We start from the raw sequence: 15,955 nt of genomic DNA, 5'->3' as shown, positions 1-15,955 counted from the left end.
CGCCTCCTTGGTACAGTGGTTGACGCGTGAGCGTAGAACCGAGGGGTCCTGGGTTCGATTCCCGATGGAGACGAAGAAAAAAAAATGTCTCGGTCTGGCAGGACACAGAAGGCTGATCACCTACTTGTCCCTAAAGAAAATCGATCAGTGTAACAGATTACCCCACTAGGGGACATGGGCCTTCACATTAAGTTTTTTTAGAAAAATTGCATATCCCAAGGTCAAGGAAAGAGATAGAGGTTCGTTATACAACACAAATGAGAGGAAATGAAAGCAAAACGAGCATTCTGTTTATTAAGTAGGTATGTCTTTATTTTCTGTCCTGTCCTGTGGAAAGAGTTCAGTTGTAAAGTTGTAGAATAACGTCTTGAATTCACATTTTATGTGGAAAATTGAAATAAGTAACCGATTATTATTTTTCTCTTGTAGAAAAATTTATGCACTGAATGTCTATTATTATATTTTATTACATCGTATTTTTTTAATAAAATATTATTTATTCAGGATTTAAGTTTCCATAGCATACCTGCCTGCCAAACTGATGAGTTCAGGGAAATCCATATTCAGCTATTCAAGAATATTTACTAAAAAAAGTACTAGCTGTAACTCTTCGTAAAAAAATGCAACGTTAATACATCAATAGATAATTATTGGATTATGATATTTGGTTAGTAATTTAATTGGCGAGCTTAAGAATGATAAAGTGGATTTAGTAAGTCATTTTAAGCTGCGATTATCGTATAGCGTAAAAACCCAAACAAAATATTGTAATAAGTCTTAATTGGAAAAATAATAACGTATTAATATTATCACCTATGTCTTTGTTATGTTACGTATTAACTACATAAAACAAATCATTTGCCGATACTGCCATAGTTTTATGACCTTTTTAATCGTAGAAAAATATAAATGCTGGGACTTTGTTAACAGCTTCAATATTTCCCCTTACATACTAGATTCTGAAAAAATACTAGCTGCCACGGCATGCATAACTAACTACAGTTTAGTTTATATTAATGCTGCTAAAACAATGGAAGCTTCTCAGTTTTTATTTTCTTTCTTTTTTTTCAAGTTGTAAAATACCTAATATGTTTTTGGTTCAGCACACAGGCACTTACTTCACTACATAGTATAAAACAAAGTCGTTTTTTCAGCCCCTATGCATGCTTAAATCTGTAAAGCTACGCAACGGATTTTGATGCGGTTTTTTTGTAATAGATAGAGTGATTCAAGAGGAAGGTTTTAGTATATACATAATTTATTAGGTTTTAGACAAAGCGGGCGAAGCCGCGGGCGGAAAGCTAGTTATTTATAATCTTGATTGTACTTAACCTACCTTACAACCTTGATTTGGAATTAAAAAAAATTATCAACATTAAGTTTTAAGTTGTAGATTTTAATCACATGTAAGCATTGTAAATTTTCCACCACAATTATTATGCATGTCATAGTTACAAATCAATCGTAATTAATTTCCGATAATAATTTTTGAAAGTCTGCATTTCAAACTAATTTTCCTTATGGAAAAATAGGTGATAAACATCCAGCACTCGGTGAATTTACATCAAACGAACAAAGAGCAAGAGCATTATTTCGGGACATTTTAGTGTAAACGAAAAAACGTATTCTGTGTTATTCAGTGCTAGAACATTGCATAGAATCTTTTCGAACGCACTAAGAACAACGAAAGAATGCTCTACGTCTGTTTACACTAAAGGAATTTAAAATTGTGGGGTTAGAATGAGCTCAATGAGCATACGCTCGTATGATCAAAATACACCGTTACAGTGCATTTTCTAAGAGGAAGCTGTAACAATGTTCTTTTATTCAGCGTTCAGACTTCATCATCAGCGTATATTTGCGTTCTATAGTAAGGTTCAGACTTTTGACCATAATTCACCGTGCTAGAACATGGTAGTTACAAAAAAAAAAATAGATTGTAAATAACTAGGTAATGAATGATAATATAAAAAAAAACAATCTGATATTTAAATTAATTACTATTATATAAATGCTTATATCTTCTAGGTAAACATTACTTAAATGATAAGAAAAAGTTAATATCTATCCATTTAATCATATATTTACACTATAGTCACCGGCGCGTGTCATCTTTGAAATCTATGCTCGTTATTAGATAAAAGTTAATGGTTGAATTATGTAATTTCATAAAATGCAATTAAGTGATTATATTCCTTAATTTTACGTTTTATTTTTATTGGTATTTCCACAATTTTTCGCCAGCAGCCTCACCGGGTAGACAAAGAAACCCCGCATAGTTCCCGTTTCCGTTGGAATTCCGGGACAAAACCTATCTCTAATCCCCCCATAATACTTTCTCAGGTCTCAAGCTTACCGGTATTAAATCTCATCCATATCGGTTCAGCGGTTGAGGCAGAAACAGTTACCTACTTTCGCATTTTTTTTAAGGTGAGAAGGCATTTACATGTTTTCAGGTCTTTTGAGAAAAGGGCCAAGTCCATATCGTATTCCAATGAAAGAGTGGCTACCCATTGAGTTTCTTAAATTAATTTAATTAAAAACACGGATCAGTGTAACAGATAACTAGTATATTACAACAGCTGTCCCATACCCTACAAGAAGACACGGGACTTAATTTTAAACGAAAATCATATGATGAACTATCAAAGGGAAATTTAGCCATAGGTAGTTACTCTGATAGAAGCGAAGTTAGAGAGCTTTTGTCGTCGGTGCTTTTACGGAATAAAAACTTCATATAAATTATTAAAAGCATCAGTTTTGCACAATATTATTAAGAAATAGAGATAAGTATATACATATTTTTTTCCAATTTTTAATGGAGGTGAGGCCATAGCCCTTCCTGAGATTCCCCATAATATATTATTTTTTGTCAAGACTTAACTCTATGAGTATTTCAGCGTTGTTACATACAGTCAATTTTTTTAACTATTAATCTATGGTAACTTTAGCCATGTTCCTACGTTTTCCTTTTAGTCATAATATCTTATTTATTAAAAAAGATGTGAATCTTTCAAAACGTAAGAAATAGGACAGATTTTCCGTTATGTTCCGTCTTCCGTAAAACCAATTTTTTAACATTATATAAAAAAAGCAAAACGTAGGAACATAGCCTATACTTTTTTCTACTAAATTATTTATCTAATAATTAAATGGGTACAGAATTGGAGGAAACAGGGGACTACGGAACATTGAAATTGCGTATTTTTCCTAGGTATTTTCGGCGAGCTGCAGTTGTGTCTGTCGCGCTCTACCTACGGGGGAGGCTTGAAGCATAGCGCGACAGCAATCGATATTAATAGGAAAACCTAATTTTGAATTTTCTCACTCGTTTTGTTGGCTCTTAAATAGTTCTTATGTTATATAGTATCGTATTATCTAGAATATTGTAAAAAGTATCTGGCTCATCATGTTTTGTGTAAAAAGAAATAATAAATTAATTAATATTCATCTTAGCCGGTCAGGTGGTCCTGACCTGAATTTCATTCAAATCGTTTCAGATGTTAAGATGTGAAGAAGTGTGTATGTTCTTTATGATTTTTAGTTAAATTTTAGCCATATTAGACCACATACATCGATTTTAATTTCGAATTTAAGTCTTCAATTTTTATGAGAGATGCATTTGAAAATTTTTATGGTGGAGCTTATGCCATCAGTTTATCAAGTTGATAGTCTAGTAAATATTATAATCAATTTTCTTGTAGATAAGAAGAAATCACAAATCGACTCGATCTTTCTGGTATCTTGTGGTCTATTAATACATGGATGTAACAGCTGGAACCTGCGGCTTCTGAAATTTTATGAAGATACGATGTCCTCGTTTCGCGCGAAAGAGTATTACAGCTGCTATACATTCTTACAAGATTTTAGTAGGATTAATACAATAACTACTTTTATTGGATAATTTTATGTCTATCTAATAGCAAATATTAATATTATATTCATCCACTACCTAGTTTTAATTATACATTTTTCTATAAATAATACCACCCATCTACCGAAGCTTCAGAAAGTATGGGGGTTCTCAATTTGAATATTTTTCTGTATTCAGGTGTGTGTAACCTCAGAACTTTGTGAACAGATTTTGATGATTTTATTTTATAAGTGCTTTTGAAAATCAAATCTAGTTGTAACATTCATTTGTGACTAATATCGTTGATAAGTGATGTGAGAGATGATTATAATCATTCGACATTTTTCTTAAACAATAAATAATATCATTGAGATCGTTTTAGTCAGTCACGTATCTTTACTTCCGCTTCTACATCTATATTTTATACTTATATTATTTTGATAAACCGTTAATCTCTTTCCGGTAATTTTAAAATACAAACAATTTTTTTTCCTGTTTTCAAGATAACACTGATTTCAAATAAGTATACAGAATTAGTGCTGATTAGCAATATTAGGTATATTTCTCGTCTTAATTGATTTCGATATCTGATAATATCAAGTATAAAATACAACGAAAATTTGCAAACGGTACATTTAACGGTACACTACATCAAAATGAAACTATTCCTGGTAGTCGTCGGTCTCGCAGTGGCAATTGCCGCTCCTCAGTATGAGCCCATAGTCACGGACTACCACAATGTCATTGGTATTCCTGAAGCTGCCCGCATTAAGGCAGCAGAGGCCGCTCTGGACTTCGACGGCTCCAGGATCATTGGCGGTTCTCTATCCAGCCTTGGTCAATTCCCCCACATGGTAAGTTCATGTACATATTTGAAAGATTAGGCATTATTCCCCCCCCCCCCCCCTCCTCCTCCTCTTACTTAGTTACATTTGTAATGGAAAAGAAAGAGCTCAGAGCTTGATTTCATGATTTATTTTTGTAAAATAGTTAATACCAAAACAAAATCGAACTTGCACTTTAAAATTTAAATAATATTTTTAACAAAATATTGATGATGTTTATCTAGTTCTTGTCCGGTCCGTTTTTCGCCCTGGGAAGCAATTTCACCTGGAATGATATGGATTTAGTTTTATACTCGTGTTTTTCAATCGATTTTATTTTTCATTTCTTAAAGACTTGGCTAAGGAATTATTAGTTTTGATTGCCTGCTAATAAATCATGAGCATCTAGTTTTATATATGCTACTAAGCGATACAGAAAAATGTCAAATTTAATACCTTGCCTTATAGGGTGGTTTGGTGATCACTCTGACCAATGGTGCCCAATCCGTCTGCGGTTCCTCTCTGATCAGCAACAACAGGATTGTCACTGCTGCTCACTGCTGGCGCACACGTCAGTCCCAGGCCAATCGATTCACCGTTGTTCTTGGCTCCACTCTGCTCTTCTCTGGTGGTACCCGCATCAACACCAACAGTGTGACAATGCACGGAAGCTACAACATGGACACCCTTGTTAACGATGTCGCCATTGCCACTATTTCATGGGTGAACTTCAGCAGTAAGTAGCTGTTATTATTTTGTGCATGATTTACTAAAGACGATTAGAATTAATGATGAAATGAATTAATTTTATTCTTTACTAGCGGTCCGCCCCGGCTTCGCCCGTGGTACATATGTACGTTTTCTCTACATAAGAACCATCCTCGTACTTCAAGGAATATAATAAAAAAAGAATTATCGAAATCGGTTCAGCCGTTCTCGAGTTATGCGCTTACCAACACATTTTGCGATTCATTTTTATATATAAGAATAGATTACTATTCGTCTATGGATTTGGAATTTTGAAAGCTAGGGACAAATTCTTATTACAGTCACAATAATTGAAAATTTAATTACAGACAACATCAGAGCTATCGCCATGGCTACTGGTAGCAACCAATACGTCGGTGTTACCGCTACTGCTGCAGGATTCGGAAGAACTGGTGACTGTGAGTATTTATTTATTGTCTCTAAAAATAAATACATAATAAAGAAATATTTACTGAGCTCACAGATTTATAAAGTACAATTTAAAATTGAGCTCTGTCTTGCCTAACTATTAAAATTAAGGAATACAGTCTCTTCCTAGATATCTTTCATATGATTCGAACACTGGATTTGTTCACGCTGCCCTACCACAATTCTTTTACGACAAATGGAATTGGTCTAATAGTCAGAAGATAACTCGCTAGTCGCTACAATCAATCTGCTTCGATACAGCTGCTGCTGGAGCCATCACTAACAGCCAGCCCTTGAGACACGTCAACTTGCCCGTCATCACCAACGCTGAGTGCGCTCGTGTTTACGGATCGACCACCATCATCGCCTCCACACTCTGTGTCTCCGGTGCCAACGGTCGCAGCACGTGTTCTGGAGACTCTGGTGGCCCTCTTACTATCAACAACAACGCTCTCCTGGTCAGTTAATTAATTATTTTTCTTGATTGAACTTGCGGGTGGAATTTGACTTTTCAAAGCCGAAACATCGACTTATGATGGCCATGATTTTGCACATTGGTTTACTTACTTGTTTTGAGGAATCTTTTAAAATTGAACCAGGAAACACATTGATAGTGTAGCTATAATATGTAGGTGAAAGAGTCTCTTTCCTTAAAAGCAAGCAGTAAAATAAATATAGGTAGGATATTGAACACTCTGTATTAAAATATGTAACTTCTTTTTATCAACAGATCGGTATCACCTCCTTCGGATCTGCCAGCGGCTGCCAACGTGGATTCCCCGCTGGTTTCGCAAGAGTAACTTCCTTCGAGTCTTGGTTCCGTGCCCGCATGTAAAACCGCCTATGTTTCATTTAAATAAAGTTGCATCCGTTTAAATTTTCTTTTATTTAAAACTAGCGGTCCGCCCCGGCTTCGCCCGTGGTACTTACGTTTTCTCTACATAAAAACCATCCTCCTACTTCAAGGAATATAATAAAAAAAGAATTATCGAAATCGGTTCAGCCGTTCTCGAGTTATGCGCTTACCAACACATTTTGCGATTCATTTTTATATATAAGACTAGCGGTCCGCCCCGGCTTCGCCCGTGGTACATATTTACGTTTTCTCTACATAAAAACCATCCTCGTACTTCAAGGAATTTAATAAAAAAAGAATTATCGAAATCGGTTAAGCCGTTCTCGAGTTATGCGCTTACCAACACATTTTGCGATTCATTTTTATATATAAGATTACAACCTTATTGTGGTTCAACAGGGTTCAACAATTTCTTCTTCTTATTACAAATCTAGATAATCTAAGTCCATGTTTACATCCACCGATCGGTTACATAAGCTGGGCCTTGTGAAAGGAATGAAATATGTCATCATCATCATCATCATCAGTCCATATAGTTCCCTTAGCAGGGACACGTGCCTATTTCTCATAGGATTTTGTCAAGGGACACAAAATGTATGCCAATATAATAGCAAAAAAGTTCGTTTCAATTAGCTTCTTAGTTAAAACTAATGACATAAGTATGGGTTTGAAATACTAGCATAAGATAAAGTCTATGTGGACTGTCGAAAATTATAGGGTATCCACACAATTCCTTTACTATAAGCATGAATATTTGATAAGTTAAAAGTAGTTCTATCACCAATACAGCGCAGTCAAAAGCCTTGGAATTAGTGTTTTATATATAATAATTGGAGGGTTTATTCTTATAAAATTTGACTCACCTATCTCATGTAAACCTTCATCAGATCTTAGTTGCCAGTTATTAGAACTTCTAGTTTCTACTGCTCCAGAATATTTCTGTTTCAGATGATCATGTTAAGAATCTCAATTCTTTCATTATTCTGTCTTCATTACTTTCAAAACTTCATATATTTCTAAAAACTGGTGAACACAGCCAGCTCCTCTTTGTCCATAACAACCTAAGAATGGAAAAATATTAAAAGTTTAAAACATATAAAATACTTTAGTTACCAAAAATTAAAAACTAATGTAACTTTTCTCATATAATCTTCACCATACCATATTGTTTTATTTTAATAAATATATTTATATGGTATACATATAGGTAAACAATTTATTTTTTCAATTTATTCTGGAATTATGGAAAACAATTAGTGTCCGACCGAAACTGGTTTCCAGGCCGAAACCGAAACCGAAACCGAATGTTCGGCCGTGGCTTCAGTTTCGGCCGAAACCGAAACCGAAACCGAAACTCACGTGGTCAAGTATGAAATATCTAAAAATACTGAACCTTGGTGCATTTTACCTATTATTTTGCCTTAATTAGGGCATGAAATGAAAACATAGTATATTAAATTTGTTGTAATCATTTATTTAATATAAAATAAAAAAATAATATTTTTCAAATATTAATAATAACAATTTTAATTTTTATTATTTTTTCAAATTAAGTTCTCAGTAAAATCAGTCATCTAAATCAAATCAGTAATTGTTACTGTTACTTTAAATACTTAAGTTTTGGTATTTTGAGATCTTTCTCTTTATTAAAGAGTCTTTAATACTTTGGATTGGTATTTGTACCTACTTAGAAGACTTTAGAAGAATAATCAGTCTCTTTTAGGTACCTCTTATATAAAAATAATAATTATTAATTACTATTACACCCAGTTCCAATCTCAACATAGAGGTAGATAATCAAAAATTGTTTCCACCAGCGTGGGTCAACCAACGTTTTGACAGCGTCCATCAAAACGTTCCCGAGGAAATCGAAGTTAGGCGAGCGTGAACGTGTGTGAACTAAGTTCACTGAACTTGCGAAATAAGTTTCGGTTTCGGCAAAAGTTTCGGCCGATTTTGGCCGAAACCGAAACTGCGGCCGAAACTTGATTTTTGGCCGAAACTCGGCCGAAACCGAAACCGAAACCGAAAGTTCGGTCGGACACTAAAAACAATACTATTTATTGACATGATTTTAAAAGAGCAACTTTGAAATTCTTGCCGGTTCTTCTTCCTGTAAACTGCTTTCTGAATCAGTGATAAAAACTATTATAACGATTAAAGAGCTTTTAGAAGAAGTCTTATTGAATAAATAAATTTAAAATGTTTCAGTTTGAGTTACAGATTTACGTTGAGATTTCCTGCTGACACTTTAAGCACTAACTAAAATTAAACTAAAAAAATAATTAAAAATATATATTTTTTAATTTATTTATGTTGAAAGTTAAAACGAAATATTAGAGGAAGTTTTCTTTCAATCATGTACAAAATAAAAATACAAATATAAGTAATTTTACTTAGTCTATATTACTAAGCATTTTTACAATTGCTACTATAAAATCTTTTGGCCGCCTCCTCGGTACAGTGGTTGACGCGTGAGCGTAGCACCGAGGGGTCCTGGGTTCGATTCCCGGTGGTAAAGAAAATCGATCATCTGCCCCTTACCCCACTAGGGGACATGGGACTTCACTTTTACTATATAATCGATGAAGGCATTAATGGATGCAGATTCTTCTCCGGAGATACTGCTTTCCGAATCGGTGGTAAATGTTAAAATAAGTATGTAATGACGTTTCAAAAGTGCTTCTAGAAGAAGTCTAATTAAATAAATAAATGTTTGAGTTTGAATGTGATTAGAATCTCTTTGCATAATAACTATTTAATCTCCTAATTATATCTTTATCGACATTTTTTTATCTTAGATTGGACTCACCTAATTAATTCGCCAAAATATTATTTTAAAATCATACAATAGCGCGTCACACACGGTGAAGATACTATAATATTTTACCCGCAGTGTTTCGGGTCATTTGTAACAGGATGGCGGTTCTACAGGGACGCTAAGAACGCAATGACAAAAAGAAGAATGATGGTCAGAACGCTGATACCGGATACCTTAAGATACTGTAATATAAAATATTACAGTATCTTAAGATAAAATATTATAGTATCTTCACCGTGTGTGACGCGCTTACGCGTTAAAAACAATATATTTAATATATTTTCCATTGATGATATTATTCTAAAATAACATTTCTACATGATTCCGAATAATGTTCTTATGATGGTGATGGGTAAAATAAAATACACGGTGCCTAGGACTTGACATAATATGAAGAAAAAATGATAAAATAGCTTCTGTATACAATTGTGGCGAAGATTACAATGATTTGAAGATAAAATGAGATGAGAGAGAGAGATGAGAGATAAGAGATTTATTAAAGCGTTTGGAACGATTCTACAACGAAATAAGTGCAAGTGGAGAATTAATTGAGCCCGCTCAATTTTAGTAGAGCAAAATGTTATTACAACGTTTTCACAATGTTTTTGTTTAATTGAATTAGATAACTACGTCCATATCTTTTTAATTGAATGTTTAATTTGGTTTTAATTTTCCTCCTTAAGCATAATGCTATTATTGCAGAACAATTATAGAAGGCGATTTTTTTTATTATTTTCTTATTATTGTGAAATTGAAGGGACTAAAATTATTAGAATTATTTAATTGTCAATAGTACAACTTTACAGTGGTGAGGATAATAATAATCCCATCAAAAACATCCTGTAAAAAAACCCAAGTCTCGCAGCTCAGTCTTTCTACCGTCAAAAGTTGTGAGATCCATGTAATACCAAGTCGGTTAATCTATTTAGTGTCTACTTGAAGGACCTTCTGTCTTAAGTTATTACATAAGTTATTATCATGCCAATATTAAAAATATTTAACGTTTTAAACAAATAGATCGACTTGGACATCGCTTGATTTGATTATTAGTATGTATCACACTACACAGCACGACGGGCCAGCGACCAACAGGAACGAGAGTTTCAATCGCGTGAGGCGCGAGAGACTAAAGAATCTAATATAATATTGTAATATTCATTTTGTTTTCATGCGATGTCCAAGTCGATCTATTTGTTTAAAACGTTAAATATTTTTAATATTGGCATGATAATAACTTATGTAATAACTTAAGACAGAAGGTCCTTCAAGTAGACACTAAATAGATTAACCGACTTGGTATTACATGGATCTCACAACTTTTGACGGTAGAAAGACTGAGCTGCGAGACTTGGGTTTTTTTACAGGATGTTTTTGATGGGATCTCACTTCTTTTTGTAGAGCCTTTCTTTTTGATACCACCACCAACCACCAACTGCATAAATAACTTTGTAATCCCATATATTTATATCGGATTACAAAGTTATTGATGCAGTTGGTGTATTTGGAAAACTGGAACGAAATTACAAAATATTTAAGTTTTCCCATGATTAAGACACTAAACTCTATATGTATTCCAAATATGAAGCTTCTAAGTCTGCTAGAAGTGCCTTGGACTTTTGATGATCGGTGAGTCAGTGAGTGACAAAATTTAGAAACTTTAACAAGTTGTCATTCTTAAACTACTGGTTCAAATTGACTGAAATTTTAAATATTCCGTGTTTATACAATGCCGGATTAGTTACTGAAGATTCAGGTTTCTTGCTTTATCCACAACCGAATTATAGGGGGTCGAAAAAGGCCCGAATTGCTTCGAGAAAAGGATGGTACGGCCGTGCCGCTTTTTTTTTGCTCGACTTGGCGGGGGCACTGCCGTGCCCCCAGATGTTATTATGATGCACTTAAAATTTACAAATTTAGTGGTGCAAGTGAAAAACAAAAAGGAATTTTTATGGTATCTCTTAATTGTTCATGAAAGTTTTAATAATTAATATTGTGCCAATTTTTTGTCATTTTGGGCATAGAAAATCTAAAAAAAAGCATTAAATATTTATTATGCACCTACTAATATGTACTCTTGAATATTAAGTTTTTAGTATGGCTTGTTCATCTTTATAGAATACTAGATTTCCGCCCACGGCTTCGCCCGCGTTTTCCATAGAAAACCCGCATAGTTCCCGTTCCCGTGGGATTTCCGGGATTCTCTATATGTGTGCTAAATTTCATTGAAATCGGTTCAGTAGTAAGTATTTGCGTGAAAGAGTAACAAATTTGAACACGTAACAAAATTGCGGTTTTGTCCCGGAAATTCCACGGGAACGGCAACTATGCGGGTTTTTCTTTGAAAACGCGGGCGAAGCCGCGGGTGGAAAGCTAGTATAATATAAGGAGTTGTATATTTGCAGTTAATAAAAATATTATGATTATCAATTTTCTTTGTAAGCACTCATTAGTCATTACATAACATATTAAATTATAAATTGAGTTAATTTAAAATAAGCGCACATGATAATTAAATATTATCTTTATATCTATCCTTAATTGATAAAAATTTAAAACCGAAGGAATTATTTATCACACTTTATGAATCATAATAATACAAATCCTAATATATTGTACATCACGATTATTATCTAGGTTCGGGTGTATAAATATTATATTACTAACTAGCTTTCCGCCCGCGGCTTCACCCGCTTTGCTATCTATTAAAAAACACCGCATCAAAATCCGTTGCGTATTTTTTACGATTTAAGCATACATAGAGACAGGGAAAGCGACTTTGTTTTATACTATGGTGATGTGCTGTGGTTATGCTTGTCTAAGCTTAACTTATTTTCATAATTATTTTCTTCTTTACAAAATATTTTATTTATATGCATAAGAAATACGGATTTACCAAATTTTCGCCACAAAACAAAGTTATTTAAATTTACACGAAAAACAAATTCTGAATTAAATTATAAAAATGGTTTAGTAGGTACATATTGTTCAGTCGTGCGAAATATTTTCTAGTTGAGAGGAGGCTCCCTAACATAATTTCTGGCACTGAGAGACCGGTTAGACCGCGCGCTACGGTGCTTGACGCTAACACAGCCGAAATAAAGTTGAATATCGCGTGCGCTCTTTGATGGCGTTCAAGCTCGAAACTAAATCTCGTAAGTCTCAATTCTTATTTCGTTTATAACTAAAGTAATAATTATTGATCTAGAGAAAAAAATCTTGGGATTGGATAGTAAACTATATTTTCTTACTGTTAACATTTATTTTAGACATAAAGTCCAAGTAAATCCTAAAAAATGTAATAATCCTTAAAAGAGGCATAATTTTTTCATTAGAAATGAATTGAGCGAAAATGTTACAATTACGTAACTGTCTTGTACATGGAAAGAAAAAGACCCAATAAATCATATACTAAAGTTCCATTTTGATTGTATGTGTGACTGTTTCAGAATATTAATGCAAATTCACATAAAAAGGGAGCCTCCTCTTAATACAATATCTATATATATCTATCTATATATATATATAAAAGAAAGTCTGTATGTTCCAACACTTATAACTCGAGTTCTACTGAACCAATTTTCATGGTTTTAGATTCGTTGGATTTGTCTCCGTCCAGAATAGAAGAATAAATCATAAAAACAACAAAAATTAGACGAATAAAATAATATTTTCCCAAAATTTTGATTTTCGTACATGTCAATCATGAGTTGTCAATCCTGTCAAATACGGAAAATAATGTTTGACATTCATGCGTTCAAAAATATATTATGTGTAAAATAATAAAAAAATAAAAAGGGTGAATAAATATTGTTTGTATTTATTTTAAAATCAATTATTAAAAAGTGCAATAAAAGCAGATACATAAAAATTCCTCAAATGTTTGTGTTTACGCGTGTTTTCAGAAATTAATAAGGTATTTTTCACTTTTTGGTGGGGAAACTAACCAAGAAGTTTAGTTCGATTAATTATTAAAAAAATTCCATAAAAATGTAAAAATTCTGACAATTATTTGTTGCGATTTCGTCGACTGCGTCAACAATATTGCTATAAACAAGCTAAATTGCGTTTTGAAGATTACATCCATTTATGCGATGCAATTAGCACAGAAGAATGTGCAGAAAATGTTGGTCTATTGATTATTTTACCGGTGACATACACAGGTAGCCCAAGTGAATATGCGCAAGATGCAATGACATAATAATATGTTCGTCATTATGGTCGGCCAGATTTATTCATTACATTTATATTTAATCCGAAATGGATGGAAATTATTCAACTGCTGCTTCCCGGACAAATATCAAGTGATCGGCACGACATCACCACACGTGTTTTCAAGCAAAAAATCCGATCACTGATGAGTTACATTAATGGAACACATCTTTGGGATTATTCAATGATGGATGTATTCAATCGAATGACAACAATCTGGCTTGCAGCATGCACACATTTTAATTTGGTTACTCGAAAGGATTCGGGCAGATAAAATATATGAGTGTGCGGGGATTGCTAATCCTGAAACCGATCTAGACCGACATAACGTTGTTATCACGAATATGATTCATGGACCGTATGACACCATCAACCACCAATCACCATGCATGTTTGACAGTGAGTGTACCAAGAGGTATCCACGAAAATTGATGGCAGAGACCATCACAACGATGGTTACCCACTGTATCAGCGTCGATCGCCCAATGATAATGGTAAAATTATTATCACAACTAAAGTGAAACGAAACGATGGCGTGGTCGATAACAGTTAAAGAATGAAAAGAGTTAATCCATGCTGCACAAATTATTAAAATTCAGTCATTTTTCTCTGAGATGTGTTTGAAGTAATAAAATAAAATACTATTACATATCAATCCATATAAATATTTATTTTGTATCATTGTATTACGTTCATCCAAGCCTAAATTAGTTCAGCTAAAAGGTAACATAACATTCATTGACAGGGCGGTACAAAGTTCGCCGGGACAGCTAGTAATACATAATAATAAGTGTCTATGTATTATTATCTATGTATTATCGCTGAGATTCCGAATTATCAACATATCATTTTTATTTTTTTATCATAATCATCATCAGTCCACATTAATTGCTTTTTATTATTGAAAAAGAATGTCCAATTTATGTAGGATTAAACGCCCTCCGTTTTTAATTATCATGTTATACATATATCTAGCCATGTGCCCTAGCTCCACAGCTTTTTAAAAAAATAAACACCTACTATCATTTAAACCCGGAAACAAATCGAAAAAAAACAATCATCATTAAAATTCATCCTGTCGTTCTATAGTTATACGTGGTGTAACTAACATGACATTATTTTATATTAATAAATACAGATTCCAACGGGAATGAGATAAATCACCATGGTAAAACTCACGGCACGTAAGTTAAGCGCTCACCTTGAAGTGGAGGGGTTCTATTTGACCGAAATAAAGGCGAACTTGCCGTATAACATTGAAGGTCACCGCTAGACTTACGTGCCGCGTAGGTACTATAAAAAGTAGCTTATCACCTCTTATCTATCCCAAAGACATAATATATTATCATATGTTGTTGCCATGTGATACAACCCTAAAAGTTTCATACATGGGTAAAAATACAAATCTATACTAATATTATAAAGCTGAAGAGTTTGTTTGTTTGTTTGTTTGTTTGAACGCGCTAATCTCGTGAACTACTGGTCCGATTTGAAAACTTATTTCGGTGTTAGATAGCTCATTTATCGAGGAAGGCTATATACCATAGGCTATATACCATCTATATACCATAGCTATATACCATAGGCTATGTACCATAGGCTATATACCATCACGCTACGACCAACAGGAGAGGAGCCACGGGGGTGAAACCACGCGGAGCGGCTAGTTTTATTATAATTTCTTTTAATAATGAAAAAAACGATAAGTTCCCACTTTTTACGTTCAACGCGATTTTTAAAGCGATATTGTTAACGCAGATACGTTTTCTCTATCTACCTCCGCGATTCGCTTTTGAAGCCCTTATCGTGAGCCTACGCTACAACTAATTTGTGACCCATATAAAGTATTACCTATATATTATTGTTAGTGTACTTCATAATCAGAATTTTTTATTGTAGAAATACATTTTAAAATTTTTGTATGGTTTAGGATGGTAAAACATGTTTTATATTGATTGGGTGCAGCTTCAACAGATTTCATATCTAGAGCAAAATATAAATCTATAAAACTATATTATCTGTGGTAAAACTAATTAATGTTAAATTTTTCATTAATATTATCACTTACTTGTCCATTGCAACGTCTTCAATATCATCGCGATGTTTTCAAAATGATAATTAGTGTATCTTCAGGAATTGTCTATCTTTGTTTTATCAGTTTATCACTAATCGCATTAATTTTTGTTTTTTTCACTACAATACATGCCCGATGTGTT

The 15,955-nt window shown here is 33.5% G+C and overlaps 1 protein-coding gene and 1 long non-coding RNA gene across 2 annotated transcripts; one reads left to right on the top strand and one right to left on the bottom strand.

The window, feature by feature from the left end:
• The first annotated feature begins 4,509 nt into the window (after positions 1–4,509).
• On the top strand, positions 4,510–6,730 carry LOC149490196 (epithelial serine protease-like). The gene is made up of 5 exons (XM_089701737.1): positions 4,510–4,707; positions 5,146–5,413; positions 5,754–5,843; positions 6,115–6,311; positions 6,584–6,730. Exons 1-5 carry the CDS (start codon positions 4,510–4,512, stop codon positions 6,686–6,688), a joined length of 858 nt encoding a protein of 285 aa, XP_089557863.1. The 3' UTR covers positions 6,689–6,730.
• LOC149490195 (uncharacterized) lies at positions 4,868–15,839 on the bottom strand. Its single transcript, XR_016316421.1, has 4 exons — positions 15,808–15,839; positions 7,573–7,770; positions 5,134–5,348; positions 4,868–4,963 (listed from the first exon to the last, which is right to left on the bottom strand). It is a non-coding gene; the product is annotated as an uncharacterized LOC149490195 (long non-coding RNA).
• Between the last annotated feature and the right edge of the window lie 116 nt (positions 15,840–15,955).

This window comes from Colias philodice, chromosome 2, assembly GCF_061535455.1.
Source record: "Colias philodice isolate Cphi_HAF_F1 chromosome 2, ilColPhil1 Martin Lab GWU primary, whole genome shotgun sequence".
In the NCBI taxonomy this organism is placed as follows: Eukaryota; Metazoa; Arthropoda; class Insecta; order Lepidoptera; family Pieridae; genus Colias; species Colias philodice.
The sequence above is the reverse complement of the archived record's forward strand: the minus strand, read 5'-3'. Positions and strand labels throughout refer to the sequence as shown.

Bases quoted from the DNA above. Each gene is read 5' to 3' on its own strand.
- LOC149490196 (XM_089701737.1), top strand. From the start codon at position 4,510: ATGAAACTATTCCTGGTAGTCGTCGGTCTCGCAGTGGCAATTGCCGCT. The intron at 4,708-5,145 runs GTAAGTTCATGT...CTTGCCTTATAG, and splicing joins TTGGTCAATTCCCCCACATG to GGTGGTTTGGTGATCACTCT. The intron at 5,844-6,114 runs GTGAGTATTTAT...GCTTCGATACAG, and splicing joins ATTCGGAAGAACTGGTGACT to CTGCTGCTGGAGCCATCACT.